This window comes from Marmota marmota, unplaced genomic scaffold (assembly GCF_001458135.2).
Source record: "Marmota marmota marmota unplaced genomic scaffold, marMar, whole genome shotgun sequence".
In the NCBI taxonomy this organism is placed as follows: domain Eukaryota; kingdom Metazoa; phylum Chordata; class Mammalia; order Rodentia; family Sciuridae; genus Marmota; species Marmota marmota.
In genome coordinates, this window is record NW_025999900.1 from 9,671,059 (window position 1) to 9,695,731 (window position 24,673).

Genomic DNA, 24,673 nt, shown 5'->3' on the forward strand with positions numbered 1-24,673 from the left:
AATATGGTAAACAAATGTTGTAAAATACTAAATCATTAAAAAACATCCTATAGAAAGACATTGTGCTATGAAGTTCTCTCCTGAAGCACAAGCAACAACATTTTTATTGTACATCAAAAGGTGGATAGGTTTATCCTTCTGACTTGGTTTCATTATATATCATAACAGCAGCACACAGTCACTGTCTTAAAAATGGCCCTTTCTTGTTTACTAACTTCTTCTGTACACCTTTACTTCAAAATTAACAAAAAAACACCCTCCAGATCAGTGGCTTTCAACCCTGTTTCATATTAGCTCCATCTGGAAAACCTAAAGAAAAAGGAAATTCTACCTGGGTCCCACCCATGTGAGACTGATTTAATTGGTCTGGGTTAGGACCCAGACATTGTTAGTTTTTTAAAAAGTTTCCCAAATTATTCTATTATGCAGTCAGGGTTGAGAATCATGGCCAAAGGCACATGAGGAAAAAGTCTTCTTAACTCTACATATATCATCTGATTGTCTGTAGGTACTATTCATTCAGTGATGTATCCTCAGTACTGAACAAGGAAGTTTATATATGCAAGATAGTTATGGAAGCCAAAATGAAGAGTTAGTAAGCTTTAAACACATATAAACACACATAATCCCATGTATTTATATATGTATAATATATACATATAGTTAGGGTATTTTGGTTAAGCAGAAACTAGCATAACCATCACTTGTTCTTGATAATTGAAAAGTGAAAACAAACAGAACACCACCAGGTATGTTTTCTGAGACATTCCCATTGTTTCAACAGACACCAGCTTTGTAAATGCCACAAAATGTATTATGTTGTGAGCACAACTCATCTGTTAATCCAAGGAGGAACTCAACTGAATCCCAGAGCTTTCCGGAAGAGCACAGAGGAGGACGTGAAACTTATCAGGTGTGAAGGAGTCACAGGCATTGCAGTGTGCACACTCTTCTGGTTATTGCTTAGTTCACGTCTTCTTGACTATCAGTGTGGGTGCCTCTGTTATGGACATATCTTTGGCTTGCTAGAACCATGCGACTGTGACCACTTCATTAGTGTTCACGTTGGGACATCCTCAGTGAGGCAGCAATGGTCTCTCTATTACAAGAAGAGAGAACCCTCCCTCTCCTCCTTTAAACCATGAGCACTTTATGAGGGAGAGGTTTAAAAAAAAATTTTACAAGCAAACATATAAGCCTAACATCTTTCATGTGATAAAAACTGTAATGTTACATTTACTGAAGTAAAAAACAACAGATAAACAAATACACCACAGTCCAACAGTCTGAAGGCCTGGTAACCTGTAAAGCACATTTCCTTCCAAAGGATCAATAAACTTCTGGGCACTTGTCTTGCTGTACATTCTCTGTAGTTCCTTAACCTCTGCATAATACTTAAAGTGCAATTGTCCCAAGGCTTTTGTTTCCATCAAAATATTATAAAGAAAGAGCTATGGTTGGGGTGAAGAAATATGGCACAATATGTAAAGAACCCATGACTTCCACAGCCGCTGGTAAACAGCAGGCTGCCCACCTGGCTGCACACAGGTGTCCTTTACACCACAAACTCTGGAACTTCATCATGAGTAAGATCCAGAGAGAAATATTTGCTGGTTCTCTTGACTGGAAAATCATCTTGGATGTTGACGCACTGCTGAGCCAAGCAGCTGTTGCAGTAGAGGCCTTCCTCGTCCAGTTCATGACCACACCCAAAGGTGTAGCTCTGAGCAGTGTCCTGACACAGACCCGCAATTCGCAAGAAGTCTTTCTGGTAAAGTCTGATGTCATCAAGGCTCAAGCTATGTCTGTCGGTGGAAGTCTTTGGTTTTCGACATATAGTCTGAAAAATAAGGGAAGGTTGAGATTACTTTAGGAGTCTAGACTAAATGAAAGGTTAGCGTGTTTGCCCTGCAAAGAGAGATGGTGCAAAGACATAAAAAGCTAAATAATCCTTATATGTTAGAAAGTGGTTTCCAATCAGTAGATTTGGGGCCTCTGAGACTCTGTGAGGGAAACATGTTACTACCACCATCACCACTGATACCAACAGCAGCCGACTTTTACTGGGCACTTGCTATGTGTCAGGTCTGACTTAAACACTTAGCATGTATTAAGCCATTTAATTTTCCCAATAGCTATAGAAGACAAATGTTATTATTCTCTCCATTAAAAGATCAACAGATAAACAACCCAAAGCAAAGAAATGCAAACTCAACAGAATCCAACTATCCCCAGCATTTCAGAAATCAAACAATTATCATAAACTAAGGCTGTAAAGATAACAATACTATTTGCTTTTCTCACCAGGATATGGCAATTCAGTACAACTACACTCTTGTGCTGAGGTCTGTTATCAGTTTAATAGGAAATAGAAAACAAAACAAAATAAAACAAAACAGTTATCAATCAAGAAGCACAATTCAAAGAAGGAGTTTTTAAAAAGCCAAAATTCCTGGGTAGAGTATAGAGTGTTCTTGGTGCTGAAAAGGTTGAGAGGCCAGTACCAAGATTGAGAGGCTGTTCCTGAATGCTCAGAAATTGTGTCTTGCCAAATGCTTTACTGCAGGTAGCAGATTTTGGAACTCATTATCCCATAAATACGTTTAAAAATTGTTCAGATAATTATGGGAATGGAAGATACTTAATGGGCTGATTAAGAAAACCATGCATCATATCTTTAACTGTTGTTGCTCCATACTAAAAAGGAAAGCCTTGCTAGAACAAGGTATCACTTTTGCTTGCTGTAAAAGTTGCAGGACATTTTGCTACCAAGCCGTCACATCTGAGTGGTACCACTTGTGCAGGACGATCTCTGTGATGATGCAGTCTTCCCAGGCTCCAACAGGATCTTACACAAAGGATCATTTGGTCATCCCCACAAGCCCTCCAGGCACACACACATGTATCTGTGATGTTCACATGTGTAGGTGTGATATCTGATTCTCAGCTGAGCCTCATGGACAGTTTTCTGTACAAAAGAGTTAACACTGGGTGGTGAAGCTGCAAACCACACAGTCTAACTTGAGTTTGAACTCCAATTAATCATTGCTAGAAGAGGGTAGTAAAAATGACTTGGAATTTTCAGAAAAATATTTAATAAATGTCATTTTTATATTATGGCTACTTTGATGGAAATAAGAGGAAATATGAGAAAAAAAGAAGAAAGGGGTAAGAAGCAGGGGATAAAGAGACTCAAAATGCCAGAGAAAGAAAGAAGGAAGGAAGGAAGAAAAAAAGAAGGAAGAGATAAAGAAAAGAGAAAGTGCACACATACATACATACACAACACAGAGAGCGTAAGAAAGGCATAGGAGGAGGAGCAAGTGCTCAGAGAATAGCAGTATCAGGCAGATTAAATCCAAATGCTGAAACCCTAAGTTTCAGAGTACTTTTATTATATCTTTTTACATTTTAATAGTTTAACAGTGATCACAGGTTGTCAAATGCTCTAGTTCAGTGTACTTTAAAAATTCAATCTTAATGCAATAACTAGAGTGTGGAAACATTTCTGCCACAAAACACCCAACAAAAATATTATTCCCTCAGGTTTTCTGAAATCTACTGCCCACACAGACACATGCACCATGCCTGTGCACATACACACACACAGTTAACCTGAGGCTTGAAGACCATAGACTTCCACCTATAGAGAGTACGCAATTTATGAAAATAAAAACCATCTTAAAAATATGCAATTTATGAAAATAAAACCACCTTAAAAATAAGTGGAACTAACAGGATGAAAATAAATTCAGAATAAAACAAGAACGTATGTATCTGAAAAGAATCATCTCCTTGGGTTAATTTCTTGCTCATTTATGTAAATATAAATAGTTCCTGATTAAAATTTTCTCAAATTCCAGTTGCTAATTTAAAATTTTGAATTCCTTTTATACCTGTGGAAGAGAATCAGTACTCTGGCCACGAAGTTTGACAACTGTTTCTGAAGAGCTGGATGTGGAAGAACCAATTTCTTTCACAATCAACCCTGAGGTAAAATACAGAGAAGAAAACAATGAATAGTTCAGATTATTCATAACTCTATTCTGACACATGCTACTACTAGGAAAGAAAAATCCAATAGTAATCATTACTGAGGACCCTCGCTGTGACTCTTTGGTGGCACATATGCTTTTGCAGGAAAAGAGGGTAGCGCATAAAAGTGGGGCTAGAATAGAGAAAGAAGTTTAGAGTTAGAATTTTCTAAAACAAACTTCTAAATAAGCTATTTATGACAACAACAGAAACAGACAAAGATGCAGGTATAAAGTGGTCTCTGTGAAATCTCATGAAGCCTCTCCCTCCTCCACATATCACCAACATTGAGTCTACCCCCTGGGGAAGAGGATGCGGCCTTCTAGGTTTGCTTCCACTTGGAAAAGTGGTCGTTAGGTGTGGGGATTGGTCTTGCAGTCAGACAGGTCTGAGCTGAAACCTGGCCAGATAATGAAGTATCTGTGTATCCTGGCCAATGACTGAGTCTCCCCATGTCTTAGTCTCCTCTAACAACTTGGGGCTGATAACAGCATCTGTTTACTAGTGTTGGTTTTGATGCCTGACAGTGAATGTGTGACAAGGGTAAGGAGCTCCTCTTGGCTGATGAGGCCACTGTGGCACAAATCTCCTGCTACAGATCCCACCAGGAAGAGACCAAGGTGGGAGGCCACAGTGAGGATTTTGTGCCAGTCTTTGAGATCAACATAGCCCTCAATCACCTCAGTGCTCAGGGAAAATCTGACACATTTTCAGAAGCAGAAACCCAGGGCTGACATTTCCCTTTATGACTGTGGAATGTAAGTAAAGTACCCTGAGGGGGAAAAAAAGTTTCAGAAGCTAAAATTACTGACAAGAACTGGAGATGTAAATGAACACCAGTGAGACAGGTAAAGAAAATGAGTAGGTCAAGCCCTAGATCCTCCAACAAGGCCAAATGGCTTAGGAAAAGTACACCCAACCTCACAAAGAAAGAATCTCAAGAAATGGGATTTTTATTCAACCAATGCCAGTAGCCTATAGAAATGGCTCTTTGTATTCTATTCCTTAAGGTTTCAGAAATATCTCAATGATTCAGAGCTCAGCAGATGCCTTGTGCACAGTGAGGATTCAATAATCAATTCAACTGAAACATGAAATGTAAAAACATTCCTGGCAAACATGTGGGCAGTTTAAGAACTCTCAGGTGAGGCTCATGTTCTAAGGGTTGGTACACACTGCTTTTGTAGAGGCTTTCTTGAGAAAGACACTTATCTTGTAAAGAGCCCTAAACCTTTAAACAAATCCTTACAGGAATGTGTTGACTTGGGCTGGCACATGGTATGGTTCCTTGTGAATTTAAATGTATCCTTGGCTATCATGCCTGCAAATACTCTTCTCCAAAGCCCACACTCACCACAAAAAAAAAAAAAAAAAAAGTCAGAATCAAGCCAGATGCTCAAAACTCTGACATACCATTACACTTCTTAAAAAAGAAGGGCAGAGTTGTATCCTTCATTCCTACTCAACCTTAGCTCAGTGTTTTAAAAATAATGTTTACATGCTCACATTGTAGAGAATTTGGAAAAAAGTCACCCATAATCCTATCATACAGAGAAAAGGTAAATATTTTTATGTATTTTCTTTTTTTATATAAACATTTTTTAAAAATTAGATCATACTTTTATATAATTTGTACTATTTTCCTTACCTATCTTTCTTATGTTATTAAATATTCTTTGAAAATCTCATATGTAAGGCTGGATGACATTCTTAAGAGTATAATTTAACCATTTATTGTTCTTTTCTTTTTTTTTGGTATTACAAGTAACATTTCAACAAACTTTTTTGTGTATAATTTTTTAAAACAGCCATCCTATTTAAATTTTATTTCTACTTAAATTACAAAATTAACAACCTTAAAAAAGTTGAACATAGAAATATACAAAGTACAAGTAGGCTGTCCCTTGTCCCCTGTCCTCCTTCCCACAGGCCCTGCAGTATACACTGTTTTAAATTATTTCATTTCACAAATAAATATATGTAGAGCTACCTATGAACCTATCTTTTGCCTATAATTGTGAGCTTATACTTAACATATATTAGAATGTATTTGTGAAGAGAAAGTTCAATATAGTAAAGCAAATGGGCAAAAGAAGCAAAGTTTAGCATATGAACTAATAAGCACATCTACAGGGACCAGCATCAAATGTCTGTTGGTAAGGGAGAATGGACCTGCAGAGCGTCTGCAGGGCATGGTTTCTCGTAAGTAAATTAAAGGTAATTAAAGGTGCCCTATATTTTTTCACAGCAAGTGCCAGGATGATGGGACTGTATGCATCAGTCTGTTGCCCTCTGATTTTTGGTGCCTGACACTGATGAGAGGCTCAAGCATTGCCCTGGGGCTGAGGAGCTGACAGGGCAATGACAGGCCACACCCTAGTTTTAATAGGGCTTTAAACTCCATCAAAGCTGGAAGTGGCAGGACAATAATTACTCAGGCCACTTCTACAGTGCTGGCTCCTAAGGCAGATATCCTGAAAGAACAGAGACTAATTCACGACATGTGACAAAAGCAAATAGAAGCAACTGAGGTTTAAAAATGAAAGCCACACTGCTGCCTTTTTAAGATAGTATCTTTCATATGGTAGAAACATACATTTTATATACTATTATGTAATCCTAAAATAGGGTGACAGTGAATGCATGTCTTCTAGAAGAATTTATACCAATATAAAACTTAAGAGTATCTTTTTAGGTCAACCCTGTTTGGTATGTTTTTCCTCCAGACTCCTCTACTTGTATGATACAGTGGGGAACATAAGACAAGGCAAACCTAGAGGCCTGACTTCTGTGTCTAGACATGAAGCACTCGTCTCTCTAAATCTACAGGTTTTCTCACCTGTAAGAATGTAGGAGGCCAGACTGAAAGGTCTCCAGGCCCATTCCAGAAGCATTACATGATTCTCTGACTCTAACTTAAAATAGCAAAATAAAATAAAATAAAGAAAGAAAACCCATTATACAACTACCTTTTGTCTAAATCATGGGATAGAAGAAGCTAATTTCCTCCTTTCTCCCACAGAGGGCACTTGGCCCTGAAGTTGAGGACAGTGACTTAAAGCAGCTCTTTTCCAGTCCTGCCTCTGATCTAGAGCTCCCACCTGCCCCTTCTATTTTCTGAGACATATGCTTTTTGGTCTAAAATAATCTACTGCCTCAGGGAAAGAACTGGCCATAAGAGCTCACCAGAGTGTCCATTCAGCTTCCTTGACATGAGCATGTCCTCTGTGATGTAAATGCACATGTCTGGGCTGACTTCCAGAGATTCCTCATTCATCGGCTCCAGGTCCCTGGGGTCATCAACCAACATCTCTATTTCTGACCAGAAGAAAAAGAAGACATTTAATAACATGAAAGGAAATGGTGACCACATTTTGAAGGTAGTCATATAATTATTCATATTTGAAAGTAAATCTGCTAGTGAGACTCTTCAATAGGAAATTCTAGGGTTTCTCAGCCTCAAGAGTCACTTGTTCTCTTTTCCATAAGCCTTCTGTGTTATCTATGTATCCTCTCATGACATGATTTGATTATCAATTATTCTTTAAGAAGGAAAACTACATGACCTTGCTGTGATGACCAAGGGCAAACTGAGGCTGGTGGGCCATTTGCTGAATGCCAAAGCAAGGGTTGCTGATACAGGCAGAATGGGCATTCCTGAAGCTCGCCCTCACCCATAGCTGCTGCTCTGAAGGCACTCAGAGACTTGCTTTGAGAGCCACATGAATTCTATAGTAAACATGTTCTGTAGTTTCCCTTAACAGAGTCAACATGTTTTCACCCAACTAGAATGCTATGGTACTCATTTGAGACAGAAAAAATATTTAAAAAGAGGCAACTGATGCTAAGATAGGCTGACATAGGCCATAGATCTCATCTGATTTCCTTAACAGAGACTAAGTTTCTAGCAGCCAGGTGCTGTACTTTGTTTATACTCCCTATAGTTCTGCTTATGTAGGAAGCACTTAAAAAAAAAATACCATACCAATCCAATCAACATCATGGACTCAAATCTTCTTTAGGGGAGGGAGCAGAAGTTCAAGATGTTTCTGTCACTATCACTGCACTCCACTCTGCTGTCCTAACCATTGCCTTTAAATATTTAATCTCGGAGTCAGAAATATACATGCAAGGGCTGTAGGACTAAACTCCACTCTACTTTACTTAAACAGCCAACCATCTGGCTGCAAAGAATCTGGACCACAGGGCTGCCTTGTTCACAACCAAACACAAGCAACTCAACCAAGTCACAGGGGAAGACCACATGATACCACTTCTCTATTACCACTACCTAGCTGCTCCTTAGATACCAATTCTACAGAAGCAATAGTTGAAAAAACTACAGGGGAAAAAAAGTGATCTGGTGATGACAGTACTATTACCATCATCCTGTGAATCCTCTTCTAGACGGTCTTTGCCACCACTCTCTATCCCTGAGGTGTGGGAGCTGCCGTGGCTTGTCATTGAGCTGCAGGTCTTCAGTTTGCGGTGGATGGCGCTGCTGGAGTAGCTGTCCTCTGGCCCTGTGTCCCTGGGCTTGGTATCTGCCTCAATGCCTGAGGTGTGGGAACTGCTATGGCTGGCGGTGGAATGACGAGACAGGCGCTTGTGCTTCACGCTGCCTGCGCTGCTCCCGCTGGCCCGTGACCGTTTCTCCAGCTGATCCATGTTGAGGTCCAGGTTGTCGCTGATGTAAGATTCCCGGTACTGCTTCTTCTCTGTGTGGTGAGAACACAGCTCATCATCATGTCAACTAAGACACAAGGAATGGCTGGCTGGCTTGCGCGAGTCATCAGGCCAAGAACAAGTACAATTTCAAATTCTGAATCTAGTGACTGATAAGTGGTGACAACTGAGAGAGAAGTTTGACTTAGGAGGATGCAGAATGAATGAAAACCAACATAATAGACTTGAGGGAACTATTTAAACCACTCAGCGTTCTGAAGCTTCACACATTAGAGAGAAGTGCTGTTCAAAGTGCAGTCATAGAACACTTTTTTCTACAAGTTGTTACTGTACCATAGTGAAATAAATACAATAAATGAGAACATTTAGAAACTTCCAGAGCAATGTGACAGTCACTAATGTGATTTTTGTATTTTGCAAAAGTATCAGTCCATAACATATTAGATATTAAAAAAATTTGGTCCTTTTCCACAGATAATTTCAGAAGCACTGCTATAGAAGACAATTTAATTTGTTTGCTTATTCATTTGTTAAATTTGGTCCATTGTTAGGTCTAGCTGCTGTATACAATTTAAGAAAAAACTATTCAGAAAATTTCTCTCAAAGATTCTACAGTTTAGATTTTCAAGAATATGAGAGTGCTTTTCTCCATTTAGTGAGGCTTTATTATCTATTTAGAAAACAGTAATCACTACTGGTCTGATGACTTATAAACATGTGGCCTCAGATTGGTAAAACTATGATTTAACATGTCAGTGCTGTTCTTTAATGTAGTCAAACTTAGACATGAGAGACAATGGGGAGCCTCTTTTATTAAAGCATGAAGTTAAAACTGAACTGCAATTATGCACTGATATAAAAATATTATTTTTCTGTTTCAGGTCAGAAAATGTAAAAAACTGTTTAGCCTCCTTGCTTTCTCAATACTGATGAGAAATAACACATTAGACCACTATTAAAGACAAGAGTGCACTTGGGGAATGTTAAGTTGATGTTGTTTTACAAACTGCTAACTAGAAGGGTAATTGAGGTCTCAGGGGGTTGCTAATGGATTTAATTGTCTTATTTCTTGGTTAAGTGAAAATACTTGCACTCCTCAGGTCTGAATCCAGCTCTGAAGCACAATCACTATAGCCTCCCCAGGGAGGCAACGAGTGGCAGGAGACAGAAGATGCACTTTCCAGAATGCAAAATGCAAAAAATGCTTGGGTAAGGCTATGTAAACATTTCTGGGCTACAGCTCATTCATGTTATTCTAAGGAATCAGGCTGAAACACAAAGGCAAGTATGTGTAGCCACAGAGAAGGCAAGCAGGAACTCAGTAGCAGATCCCTTCCCATCATCACAATGAGATGGACTCTGATGATTCCCGACTTGTGAAGTCAACATGGGCAGAGATGAAGATGCAGGATCAAAGGGGCTTACAAATTTCTCATGTAATTTCTATAAACTGTTGTTTCAAAATGACAGCCATGTGGCCCAGTTATCCAAATAAAAGTTGGAAAGAGAAAAATAAATAAAACACTGCTACAAGATGCTGTATTTCTATAGGTCTAAGACAATTAGAAATTGTGGATCTAATATTTCAAGTTTTCCTGCATCTTTAAAAATAGTTATTTTATCTAGAAAGTCAAGAGCCATCTGTTTTCTCTCATATGTGGAAGCTAGATAGAAAAGAAGGAAAACAAAAGGGGGACAGGTTTGGAAACCTCATGAAAATAGAAGAGAGACCAGCAGAGTAAAGGAAGGGGACTAGAGGGAGGGAAGAAGCATGGGAAAGGGGAAGTAATGGGAAATTAAACTGACTAAACTGTGTTAAGTACATACACTAATGTATAGCAACAAAGTCCACTATTACGTATAATTATAATGCGCCAATAAGTTTTTTTTTTTTAAGCCCTTTCACTCCATCTTCCTGATAGGCTCAGAATCAATTACAGTTCCTCTACAGTCACTAGTTCACTTATGTGAAAACATAACAGGAGCCTAGTGTAAATCATATTTGCTGTCAACATATTAGTGCAGCCTTGGTGTTCTAAGGGACTAGCTTCTATTCTCTTCCTAGTTTGTGTCATTTAGGCCTTTTGCAAACATTTAAAAAGCTTCACCCAGTTCCAAAATGAGGAAAAGGCTTAAATAATTCTATAATTTATTCTAAGAAATGCAAAATTCGATCTTTTACTCCCCATAATAATCATTGTTATTAACAGCACACATCATCAATCTGTGTTCTTTTTATTCCCTCTGTTGTAAAAGCTCAGAGACAACAGTTTTTCATGCATAATTTTTGAGCACAGTAGAGTAAATAATACCTCTTAACCTACACTTAATAATATATCCAAGTTACTGAATGAAGTTGGACTTAAACTTTTTTTTTTTTAATGACACAAGGCAATGTTTTTCCTTCTCTTCTAAATGCTATGAAGAAATTCTCATTATCATTTTCTACCATAAAACGGTAAAACAGTGTCACAGATAAGGCGATTCTAAATGAAATTTAATTAAGAAAACTACTTTCTTTCTAATGTCAAGAAAGAGGTGCTTCTTATTAAAATGATAAGCCCTTAGGTGTAGATAAGATAACTGGATTTAGGCCAAAGTTGGCTCAGAGAAAGTTGGCTTGAGACTTCTTTGCATTGAAGGCACCTCTAAGCAGAAAAAATTGAGCACATTTTCTTTGGAAGAAGAAAAAGAAAAGATGTTTTCCCTGAATCTATTACAGTTATCCAAATAAAAGTTCCAACTTACTCCTTTATCATCCTTCAGTCCCCTACATTATGTTGGTTTGTCTGTTTGTCTCCTGCCAAACTCATATTGAAATCCAACTGCTGCTAAAACAGTATTAAAATACGAGACTTTTAAGAGGTGACTAGGCCATGAGGGTTCTGCCCTCATTAATGGATTAATGCCATTCTTAGGGGGGAGAGTTCACTATAAAAGGGGGAACTTGGCCCCCTTTTTACTATATCTATTTCCTGTTCCTTGCCCTTTGGATGATAGAGTAGAAGACACCCACCTGGTGTCAATCCTTGATCTTGGACTTCCCAGCCTCCAGAATGGTAGGAAATACATTTTTGTTCTTTATAAAATGCTTCAGTCTGTGACATTTTGTTATCGTAGCATAGAATGAACTAAGACTAGAGCATCATTGATGCTCCCAATTACACTAGGCATGAAGCATTGTAATGGACAAAGCCCTGTCACTCCAAGAAATCAAAATCCTTTAGAATTTTATCTTAAAAACTACAGAGGAGGGTCATTAATTCTTTTAGGACCTCAAGGGTTCACCATAAGATTATCTACACAAGAATTTACTAAAATGCTACAAGTGAGAGATGATGGAATAAATGAACTTCTCAAGGTGCCATTGTATCCATTTAGGAAAGAGGTAAACTTGGCATATTATAGGATTTGCACCTAATTAAGTCAACGGTTCTCAAAGGCTCCTGCTTTTGCCCTCCACTGAATTCCTCTTAATATTCATGTTAGCACAGGGGAGATGTACCTGTTATACAGGGGGAGAGTTCACTATAAAAGGGGGAACTTGGCCTCCTTTTACTATTTCTATTTCCTGTTCCTTGCCCTTTGGATGATGGAGTAGAAGGCCCCCACCTGGTGCCAATCCCTTGATCTTGGACTTCCCAGCCAGATGAGTCATGGTGGGGAAGAACTGCCAGTCTGGCAGCAGCAAAAGCCAATGCATCTGAAAAGTTATATGAATTCTCTCTTTAGACTGATGCAGTCTAGTGGCAGACAGTGGGAGTGATTCATGTCCTAATTGCTGCTAAATTACCAGGGACTCTCCAAACAAGATCTTATGTGGATTGAGAGTTTTTGAGAGAACTCAAATAAATGCATGAACTTAAGGTTATTTTATTGGTTTTGTTGTCCTGTTTTTGCAGGTAAAAAGGTCTCGGGGTCAAAACTTGATTTAGATAATGGATCTAAGATAAAAATCTGTATACTGAGGTCCATAAACTCTAATAATCAAATTATCATAAGGCCTAATTACTATAAGAATAACTGGAACATGACTTTGAAAAACAAATTGAAAACATTAAAAAATAAGTAAATGTGTAAGATAGCATTTTGGAGAACTAGAAGTTGGGTGAGTTAGATAGAGGAATACCAATGTGCCACAACTCAAGATAAAAGGTTAACCATATTAGAGATTAATATTGTAAAGTTGACTTCTGATTCCCTTCATCATTTTGACTTTCCCCCATTTGCAGGGCCTGGTACTCTGGGGCCCCAAATAGACTACTGTATTCTAACCGCAGCTTAGTAAAGCCTCCATAGGACTGTCTCACGAAGTCCTCAGATTAAAAGTTCTTTTTCCTTTGTCATTCTTGTTGGGTCAAACTTGGGGGTCTCCCAGCTGTCAATCTGAGAGGCTGGAGACACTTTTATCACTTTAACCTAAGGAATAATCACATTGAGAGGAATTCCAGACTGCCTGTGGATAACAGCACCAAGGTGGGTCAGTGTATACAGAGCTCTGAGCTGCAGATAAAATATAAGCTGCAGATAAACCCTAGCCCTGTGCCTCTCTATGATGGCTCTTTGTGAGGGGTTTTGGGAAGGTGTGGGAAACTTTATTTAAAGAGAAATGAAGCTAAAGGATTGGGGTAACTTCAGAGATTTTGAAGAGGTGCTATGGTTGGTGGGCCTCAAGCCCATCCTCTTGCCTTCCAGGACCATGTTGAGATGTAAACAGAACTGCTGCTCTGAATCTTCAGAGTCCCAGTCTCCAAAGCCCAGGCTTCCAGAGCTTAAATTTGGTTCACAGCAGCAGTAGAGTAAGAGCCCAGGGGTAGTAGAGGCAACATTTGCTGCTACAACCCCAAGACCCTGTGATACCTTCATTTTCCTCCAGCTTCCGAATGTGGCGCAGGACAGGCTGTAGGTTCATGTAAAGGCGGTGGCTGTTGCTGAGAAGCTGCAGGAGGTGTCTGGAGCGCATGGGGCACCCTGTGTAGTATATGAGCTTTCTGGCTGAGGGCAAGCCATCTGGCAAAATTTCAAACTTCTTACCCTGTGGAGGAAAAGCATGAATCAAATTAAGGAAGAAAAACGTCTGATTTGATTTGCCAAGGCCTCCTTCATTTTTTATTTAGTAAGAAAGACTACATATTCAGAAGTAGATGTATAAAGCTCCATTCAAAATTCCCTAAGGGATAGATTACTGTTTTCCCTTTCAAAAATGTCACAGGACAGAGGATTATAAAAAATTCAGGGAAGTATCTAGCCAATGTCCTCTAGGAAACAATTTCTACACAGGACAGTTAGGGAATGTGTTTGGTTTCTCTGGTTGGTCAGGCTATTTGTATTATGGATAAGGGAAAGGCCCATCATAAAAGCACCCTGAGATGCAATTCCAACACCCTAACTCAACAAATAAGAGATAAAATTCTAAAGAGATTAAAGCATCCACATATTTATCAAATACTAACAAAACACTGATTGGGCACTGAAAAAAAAAAAAACAATGAATAAGACAAGTCCCTACTCTCAAGAAGCTACAGTCCAATGGGAAAGAACGTAAATAAACACATGAAATAATTATAGTTTATGATAAATTCTGGAAATGCAATAAATCAGTTTTGATAGTGAACAATACAGGACACCTATTTAGGGTTTAAAAAATATAGAAAACTTCTCTAGTTGGATAAAGGAGGCAGCTAGTATTTGGAGGATGGGAAAAGAGAAAGAAGAATAACTATTAGTAGTAATATAAGGAATCTCCAACTTGGGTGACTAAGGCAGGAGGATCTCAAGTTCAAGGCCAGCCTCAGCAATTTAGCAAGGTCCTAAGCAACTTAGGGAAACCCTGTCTCAAAATAAAAGGGCTGGTGATATGACTCAGTGCTAAAAGCACACCTGTGTTCATGCCCCAGTATACCTTTCCCCAAAAACCTGACTGTTTAAGTCTGGATTATTAATATAAAAATTGTATGTTTGTGGGTGAGTCTCAACATTCCTACTGTATTTGGATATTATGAATTCTTTAAACTTTTCTAATAACAAATTAGGCAACAGAGATTTAAAATATTTTGGACAGAATGATTCTCCACTGAAAGGCCAAGACAGAGCAAGGAGATAGTATAGTCTATCTACACACCTCAGAGTTGGAAAGCAACATGGGATTGTGAGGCTCAGATAGAAATGGGCTTTTTTTTTTTTTTTTTTTTTTTTTTAAACCCTTTGGGCTTTCTTTTTGTTTTTAGTTATAGATGAACACAATATCTTTATTTTGTTTACTTATTTTTACATGGTGCTGAGGATCAAATCCAGTGCCTCACATATGCGAGGCAAGTGCTCTACCACTGACCTACAACCCCAGCCCAAACCTCTGGGCTTTTTAAAGGACCTACTAGTGGATCCCAATGCTGGGATAGTTTTAACTGACATTTAGTAAGCACTAAGCATCTATTAACTCACTTAATCCTCGCAAAAAGTCTCTGAGGAAGGCTCAATTATCACCATTTTAGAATGAGACCAATGTAGCAGTTAAGTGGCTTTCTCAGGGTCACACAGCCAGGTAGCCAGCAAACTCTTCAGATAAGGCTGATTCACAATAAGATTCAGGAACCATGAGTGCAGGACCCCAAAAATCTCAATTTGACTAGTACATTTTATTATTACTGAATTTGGGCCATGAAAGGAATAAGCAGAACTACAATTTGCTCACTTTCAAACAGGTCAGATCCTTTTGCAAAGAACTTGAATAGAGCCAGTAAGGAGGAGGCAGGGCAGGCCTCACTTAATGTATGACTACAGTGAAATCCTGGATTGAATGGTGCCCAAGTAATTAAAGTAATGTGAAATCAGAAATAGGTCTCTTGACTCACAGGACAGCATGGAGTCAGGTCCACATTCCATGCACAATGCAGCCCTTTATTTATATAGGCCATCTTCCTTACAGGGGAGAAGCATAGGTCTTTAAATCCTTATTCTTATATACTTACTTTGTATATTTTCCAATAATTTCTGAACAAAGCAGACTTATGAATTTTAATGATCACCAGGTATACACAATATTAAGTGGAATTCTTTGAACCTTACCAAAAATATGGATATAGATGCCAAAGCAAAGAAACAGCTGGGAAAAAATCAAGAATTTGCCATAACAAAAGAAAGTGTATCATTCTCAAGATTCTAAAAATAAAAGCATTTTTCCATTAAGCATTGTAGATCTTCTTTTATAATGATGAGTTTTAAATAGTCTGATATTAATAGAAACATCTTTTCATATCACTCTTTATTCTTTGTTCAAAAGAAGTAACCTCCAAAAGCACCAGCCCGTCTCCATACCAAGATACTTCACCCTGTGATTATGGCTTTCTGTTTCCAGCCCTCTGCTATAGGTTTTCCTATTGGTAGTCCCATCTAATGAATTTGACTCATGCTTTTCCTACCCTATTTCTTCTGCAACTAAAATAACTTAGGGTACTATGGTAGGAACACATAAATTAAAATCAGTAAATTCTTTTGTTATAAGATTATCTGACTTTAAGTTCACTACTCTTATGACTGACAGGGATTATAAGGATGTAAGAAAGCAAATTATTTCCAGCTTCAATTTTTTAAAAACAACAACTTTTGTGCCTGAGACAACATGTTCTAAAAACAAAATAAGACAAAAAATAAAGATTCACAAAAACAAACAACTTGTGAGACTTTTCTTACTTTTTTTTTTTTTTAAATCAGTTATTTTCAACTTACCACAAACACTAACTTTCCAACATTTGTCCAGGGAAAATCATAAAGTAATTGTTTCTCTTCATCTAGATTCTGTGGAGAAAATAATGATGCATTAGAGTTAATACGAAAAAGGACATATACTCTAAAATGGTTCCAGCTTTTCTCTCCTAGAAAACTAAAATTTAGTAATTAAAATATGAAAGAGTTCCTCAACTCTCTCTGGAAAAGTGCAGTCAGTAATTAAAAGATTACTGATAAAATTCTGTAGCTTTTAGTTCCTTCATGACTGCATTAACTGGCCCTTTTAAGCAATCTTTTCCCTTCTGGCCTATCCCTAAATTTAAATAAAAAGTCCAAAAGACTCAGACATTCAAAAGATGTGATAAGGGACTCAGACTTTCATAATTGGGTATTTTGCCTACATCAAAAATACCCTAATATGGTCCTCTATCTTGCAGGAAGATTTTTCTCTCTCCCTGGTTGATGGCTGTAGGATAATAGTATCCTACCTGCAAAAGGGTAACAGCCACTACTTATTAAAGGGACAAATTTTATCAGAAAAGGGTAACAGAAATTACAGGCTCCATATTAAAATGCCATTTTTATTTCCACAGTTATTAAATTCTCTAGAGGATAAAAAGAATATTGAAAATCAATGCCATACAAACAGAAATGTTTGGATAGTAACAATTGCTAGTGATCTGTTAATGATGAACCTGGGCTAACTTTCAGCTTGTTGTTTTCTGTTACAGAGGACTTACTACTATCAGATCAGGCTGAGTCACTTCTTTCACTCAGTCACCATCATCCACCATCTGTGCTAGACAAATAGGAAATAATAACTGGAAATGAACCACTGCGCCTATGGCAGGATCTCACAGGCACACTTTCAATGTAAGACATGGTCAATACCATTTGACACTTAATTCTCATGTACCAACCTGAAAGATCTGTATTCCCCGCATAGTCAATCCAAGGGTCAGTGAGGCTTCAATTTCCCTTTTATCCTGCAGGAATAAAATATTATGAAAATGTATATTCTTTCCCCTATAACAAACAATCTAGCACCAAAGGAAAAAAAAGAGAGAAATTTCAGGATTGGAAAATTTTTGACTTAACTTTGTTCACATCTTTCCACATTCCAAGTTTTCTACAAGATTTGAGAAAATAATGAACCTACATTAAATCAATAATGGCATATTCTACATTTTAAGTCCTTAGGTTTCAAAGTTTTAGTGTTTTCAGTATATTAATATCCTTTCATTTCTTATAATATACTAAATACTTGGTTATTGAGAACTCTAATAGATAAGACTTTTTTTTGTTGCTTTTGCATCATTTAATTTTTTTCACCTTCCATCTATGCTTACTCTTTTCTCAGATGTTAGAATCTTGAATCTAATGTCATGGTTATAAACTGAGATGCATTAGACTACATATATTCAAAATTGGGCAAATCTCCCAGCTTCCTAATCCTGAAGCCTAAAGTACAAATGATTAAACATTTAAAAGATATTTCATGAGCACAGGTAATAAAACCACAAAAGCTTTATATTTAGTTAGTTTGGAAGTACTTCTTTTTAAGAAGTTCAGTTATCACTTGCCAGTATGATATGCATTCTACCAACTAAACCATAAACTGTGAAACTTAAACTACAACAATCATAAGGAAAAATAATCCTACAATTAAAAACATACTCTGAGATTTGGCCCCTTCTTTCAAGTGCTCATCTGTAATAAGTATATATAAGGTATTAAGTTCAAAATATAAAATAAAGTTACAACTAAAATATTTTCATTAACTCTCAAACCAATGAATATGTGTAAGTCATTATTAAGTTTGATGCCAATTTTCTCAAACATGTAAAAAATATTTTTAGAAAATGCATAGTCATCTGAGATAAAGACATAGCCTATTTGGACTGGTTTCTTTCCAACTAATATATTTTTATGTAATGAAAGGTATTTCTAAGGTTTAACAGGAGAAACATATCCATGACAAATTTTGACTAATTTTCCTTTCCATGCTGTACTTGAGATACCTTCTAAGATAAGATTGTGCTCAAGAAAAGATGGTGGTTCAGGTGTGAGGTGTGTATTGGTGGGAAAGGATCATAAAACAGCTTTTTTATTCCAGAATATTCCCTGTCCTATCTTTTTTACATTTTATAAGCAACACGTAAATGAAGTGTATTAAACGGTTGTCACTTGATTTCTCCAAAGAATGAAAACTGCTCATCAAGTAACAATATCTATTCACTCATTTTATTCAGTTAAATTTTTATTAAATCAAGCAGACAAGAGAGTAATTTTCTATGCAATATAGAAGAACCACACATCAAGCAAACTTGAAAAACTGGTTTTGACACAAAAAGATACATTGGGCCTACGTACTTCCTCACTGAAAGAATCTTAGTTCTTCATAAAATTCTTTAAAATAGCAAACTTCCCCAGCACATAAGGGAAGAAATGATTAATAGTTATTGAGCACTCACTAATGTGACAGGTATTCCACCTTGTTATTTCAGATTTGTTACCTCCTTAAACCCTCTCAACCTTTTGGAGTATATAGCATCATTCTCACTTAATAGATGGCCCGAGGTTATAGTTATAGTAGCCGAGGACCCAGCAGCAATGAGTAGTGACATATGCTTTCTACCTGATACTTTATTCCAAAGCCAAAGTTTTTCTATCATATTATTCATACTTCTAACACATTTCAAAATATAAACTGATTGTCAAAAGTATCATTTATTGGCATTTTCTCATGTAAAGTGTCACACATAAAATATCTTAAGAAAAAGGAGAGGGAGAGAGGGAAAAAGGGAGAATATGTTGGTCCCTGATTAAGTTTTCAGAACCAGCTAGATTACCCAGCAATACATCTAAATACAGTTCAGTCTCCAATGGTCTAGTTAAGCTAACTTTACCACGAGGGTATGGCAGAGATAACAAGCACAGTAATAACAATGCTAATGATGAAAAGTAGCAAGCTTAACACTGTGCTTATCAGGTTATGAGCTCTGTTTCAAGCACTCTTTATCCACTAATTCCTTTAGTCTACTGCAATCCTAACAGGTAAATATAATTGTTTCCATCTAACTAAGCGGGAAACTGAAGCACAGACAGGGTAAATAAGTTGTCTGAGGTAACACAGTAAGAAGGCAGGCTGGGATTCAATCCCAAGCAATTAGGCCCAACTGACCATGCTCTTCATCCTATTAGGTTTGCAAACATATCTTGAATAATGAAGTGGGAATTCAGGAGTTCTTACCAAGGAAGTGGCACTTGTAGAATTGGGAAAAGAACAGAGGGAAGAGGGAAGAGAAGACCAGAAGATGAGAAACAGCAGTGTAAGTGATTCTGGGCAGAACATGCCCCCACCTCCATTATTTGGGTATGTAACCTCTGCCCCAGGGTGAGACTAGGGACACACATGACACAAAAGACAGTAAAGGATTTCAAAGAGTGAGGAGTGAGTGTGGTGGCTTAAGCACATGGGCTTTGTTATCAGGAGGCCTGGGTTAAATCTAGGCTCATCACTTAGTTTTGTGACCTTAGGTGAATTACTTAACCTCCTCAGTTTCCTGGTCTATAAAATGAGGATTACAGTTCCTTTCTTATAGAGTTATAAGGATTAAAAAAAAAAAAAAGAATACATGTAAAATGTGCCCCATAAACACAGTACTCCATAAACATTAGCTATTGCTGTGGTATTCTAGTAATTAATGCATAGGATGTACGCAAGGTTTCACTTTGAAAAATAAGAACTGTTAAAAAATACTCCATCCTGCTTCCATGCCAGAGGGAAAGCACCATCACTTTCCAGGCTAACCTCTGATAACAAAGTACAGTTCAACCAAAACTTGTAAAAGTCAGTTAAAAAAGGAAATCATAATTTTCAAGAGAACTGAAATCCTAATTGAGAAGGCGTTTTTCTCAAAAGTTACAGTTTATTTCAGTTTTGTACCTTATACAATCTGTAGTAATGAACTGCAACATCATCCAGTCGAACAGCCTCTTTGATATATTTAAGATAAGCCTCGGAAGCGGTCAGTGCAAACTGATCTTTGTGCATGTTTGGAATGTGCTTCAGGATGTAGTCCTTCCCCCTCTTGGAAACAACCTGTTGGGATACAAGGGATGTGCAATGCAACATTTGTTTGAGGGATGTAAGTACCACCCCCATCGCCAAAATGATAAAAGGGAGAGAATCTACAGCAGGCCATGTAAACTGGCTAATTTCCATTAGAAAATTCCTACTTTTATTCTGTTTTCATCAACTGTTAAGAGACTAAGCTGAATCAGCTAATGCTATAAGCCAGATATGCAGTACTATCAGCAGTACTGCATATCTAAGAAGAAAAGTCACAGGAGGTGGAAAAAATAGGTTCTGTTGGCTTTAAAGTCACCAAGAAAAAAAATGACATGCAAACTTGCATAATTTTGTACACATCACAGTTTATACTTGCAAAATGATTAGCACAATGAAATACATTTACTGTCAGCATATCTGCAAGTTCTTGATCCTACTTAACTTCTAAATTACAGCCACAGAGTGGAAGAGTATAAATGTTCATCAGAAGAAGGCCAGGGACCGGGAAGAATTCTCCAAAACATTTTTGGTTCTTGCCTAAGAGGCTATGAACAATCTATTTGAATACTTGTGAGAAAACAAACTCATTCGAACATGCATTGTAATTCCTTGTAGCCTAGATTTTCATTAGTGTAACATTTTAGATATCAAAAATATATAGTATCCAGAAGCTGCAGGCTAAGAGAAAGGTGTTGATTAAAGTCTTAGTTGATTCCACAAATATTATACAATATGTAAAGAATTATGCATGAGCAAAAAGTGATGAAAATAATCAAAATAAAAAATTAGCGATTTTTAAGCCTAAAAATGACTTTATAGATATTGGTATTTTGTTTCTCCCTATTGAATAATTTATAAAGAATTAAACTTTATAAGTTATTGAGTGATTATCCAATTTTGCTGAGAACTCAAATTATAGGTTTTTCTAGACTTTTTTCTTTTTTAAATGGGACTCACCTAAATCAGTATGTGTCAACATTTCTTTTTTCAGTTCAAAAACCACAGAAAATAATATTTGTAAGAGTAACAGAATGGATAATTGGGGTCATCTCTAGAGTAGAGGAAACTGGTACCATAGCACACTCTTTTGGGATCTCTGATATAACTATCAAATTTAGTGTCTGATTGCAACTAAAGAAAGCAATGCACTCCACAGTGAGAGCTTGACACACACTGTGGTTTCTCTTCAATGAGTAAAGCAATGTCAATCAGAAATTTATTGTGCATTTCAGTGTGTTCTGAAGATAATAAAGGTTCTGTTTATGTCTGGTCCTTGGAATATACTAAGAAACGCTGAATTTACTGGGGAGAAGAAATGAACAGATCATTTGAAAATAGATGGATAACACTTATGTTCAAGGTCTTCTTCAGCCAGAATAGGGCCTAGTTGGACTGCCCAGAGGAAGCCACACCAGAACTGAGTCTTGGAGGACTCAAAGGAGTTAGCAGACTTAAAAGGGGAGGGAATTTGGGATAGGAAAGATAGTAGAAAGAAACAGACATTATTACTTTATGTATATATGTGACTGCGTGACCAGTATGAATCTACAACATGTACACTCAGAAAAATGAGAAATTATATCCCATCTATGTATGATATATCAAAGTTCATAAATGCATTCTACTGTCATGTATAACTAATTAAAACAAATAATAATAATAATAAAACCATTACATAAGGGAAAAAAAAAGGGAGTGGGCTCAACTGGTTAAAGAACTACAAGAAAGGCCCAGAAGTGTGAAATACCACAGTAAGTGTGAATACATATCAATTGCAGAATATTGCTAGAACAGAAGTTCAAGGTGCTGGACAACTAGAGAGAGAGTGGGCGGGGGCGGGGGTGGGGGAGAACACGAGAAAGCTAAAGAGGCCAGCAGAGACCACATCCTGGGGAGTTTCTAGGTCATACTTAGGAGCTCTGGATTTCACACCACAGGGAAGCTCCAAAATCATCTCAAGCTATGGAATAAGCAAGGAAGTGACAGTGCTGCTGAGAACTGGAGTCTGGAAAATGGTAGGGACCATGAGAGGGAGGGAAACCATGAACACAAAAGGATGTTATTTCTTAAGCAGGGTCACAGGTATTGAAGTGTTTTATCAGAGGATGCTGTGGAGGATGGCTGGACAGGACAGGGAGAAGGCATGGTTATAAGACAGAGTTCCATCTGACTCCAGTTTCTGAGCACATGGGCAGATGACAGTGCCCCTGACAAAAAGAGAGATAGGATTACACAGAAGTGAGGTGGGAAGATGATGAATTTGATTCAGAAAATCTTGAGTTTGGGTACTTAAGGATGAATAACTACTTCACAGACATAGGGGAAAGAAATAGATTTGGGAGTTACCTGCATATAGGAGGTTGTTAAAGCTGGTTAAAGGGTTGGGGTTGTGGCTCAGTGGTAGAGCGCTTGCCTAGCATGTGTTGGGCACTGGGTTCACTTGGGAAGGAAGAAGCTAGAAAATTAAATACACACTACATTCTCAGAGGCCACAGTGCTAACCATTATGCCATGTAACTTTATATTACACACTGCTTTTTCAAGAAACTTCCTGAGAAGGAAGGCAACGGAGGTGGCTCTTCTTTCTCTGGGTTGTATGGACAAACACTCACATTATGAGTGTCCTGACTAAAGGAGTGTGAGTCTGAGGAGGGGCTGATGACACAGAAGAGAGAAAAGAGCAAGATCTGTAGGAAGGATGGGAAGATAAATGAATTAGGATACAGAAAGGGAGTGACAGTTCACACTGGAACAACCTAAATTTTCTTTCTAAAGTAAAGGGTGGCTGCTATCCTAGGAGGAAAGGACGTGGAGGTCAGAGTGAGAAGTTGATTTAGATTTGTTTTCTCAGCCCAAGAAAATTGTGAATGATCTCATCTTTTAAGGAGTAATGTTTTCCTACTCAATGGGGGAAAATACTGCTCTACTAAGAGTGAATAAGACACAGTCAGTACATGGTGAAGGAGAATGGCAAATTCAAGTTCCATCATACTGGTGGTGGAGAATAGACTCTCCCCATTAGCTACATGCTGAGAAGCACATCAAGACATGTGCATCATGCTTTCAAGTGTTAAGTGTATGTTGGGGCATCATGGGTGGTTTTAATGGCCCCATAGCCATGTGGTTCCCATCTCTTAAAACAGTATAAGAAACAGCAAATTAGAAAAGTACTCAAGAAAACACTCATGAGAATTTGAAAACAGTGCCTACCCAAGATGGAAAGTAAGCCTCTGGCTCAAAGTATTTTCCACAGTGCTTATTCCTTTTGAAGTTCCCAAGATCAGCCTGCAGGGCAAAGGCTGCCAGCAGGAAGTAGGCCTCCTCTCGGAGCACACACTGAGAATGGAGGACTTGTTTTCTCAGGTGCCAGTAATAATAGTATCTTGCTGCTCTGTCACTAGGAAAATAAAAGAAAACAGAAATCACATTTTGGTGAACAATGCAATGGCATGTAAACAGAACCCAATCCTGCTCTCCATCTGGTGACAGGAGCCCTTTGTTTCTTCTCCTCCCACCACTTCACTGAAAAGGGGGTGAGGGCTGCTCATGGGAGTGAGGGGAGGGGAGGACTCCAAGTCAGACTACCACAGCAAAGATAAGGCTCACAGCTTTTGATCCATCACAGGAGGGTGGAGGTATTTACTCCAATACGGTAAAAATATCACTGAAGGCACAGAATGGACCTATTAGAAGCCACGGCATCTGCTGTATTTAAAATAGTTTGTTACCACGATGATGCTTTACACATGACACAAATAAGTACAAATATAGGAGTAATCCTGGATTTAATGTTTTGCTGTTCTTTTTTGTTTCCTAGCTGAGCACTTACAAATATCAGAGGCCCTTTTAAAAATGTTTGTTTATATACCCTTCTAGAAAACAAAAATCTGCTTAACTATAGTGTTTTTTTGTTTTTGTAATTCTCTGAGAGTGAACTAAAAGCTTCCCTTAAATCTGTTATTTTTTTAATTAAGTAGATATTACTTTGTATATCATAGACAGGGTCATGACAACCATATGCTGCCCACAAAATGAAGAGCTACTAGTGCACTCATGACAGTCCACTGAGGTCAGAAATAAATACAGTCTCCATTAAAGGTGGATTATGGAAAACCTGGTCAAAGCTCAAAAAAAAAAATTGTTCATGGGCAA

At 37.8% G+C, this 24,673-nt stretch overlaps 1 protein-coding gene across 3 annotated transcripts in view; it reads right to left on the reverse strand.

Moving 5' to 3' along the window:
* Positions 1 to 399: 399 nt before the first annotated feature.
* The window catches only part of Frmd6 (FERM domain containing 6), a 239,802-nt gene continuing 215,528 nt past the window's right edge, over positions 400 to 24,673 (reverse strand). For all 3 annotated transcript variants that reach the window (XM_048798591.1, XM_015490793.2, XM_015490801.2), the window contains 9 exons: positions 23,732 to 23,918; positions 20,396 to 20,551; positions 17,367 to 17,432; positions 16,447 to 16,515; positions 13,582 to 13,756; positions 8,418 to 8,753; positions 7,222 to 7,353; positions 3,897 to 3,988; positions 400 to 1,840 (listed from right to left, as the gene is read on the reverse strand). In XM_048798591.1, the coding sequence (XP_048654548.1) occupies positions 1,556 to 1,840; positions 3,897 to 3,988; positions 7,222 to 7,353; positions 8,418 to 8,753; positions 13,582 to 13,756; positions 16,447 to 16,515; positions 17,367 to 17,432; positions 20,396 to 20,551; positions 23,732 to 23,918 (1,498 nt within the window). In that variant the 3' untranslated portion in view covers positions 400 to 1,555. The remainder of the gene's footprint in view (positions 1,841 to 3,896; positions 3,989 to 7,221; positions 7,354 to 8,417; positions 8,754 to 13,581; positions 13,757 to 16,446; positions 16,516 to 17,366; positions 17,433 to 20,395; positions 20,552 to 23,731; positions 23,919 to 24,673) is intronic.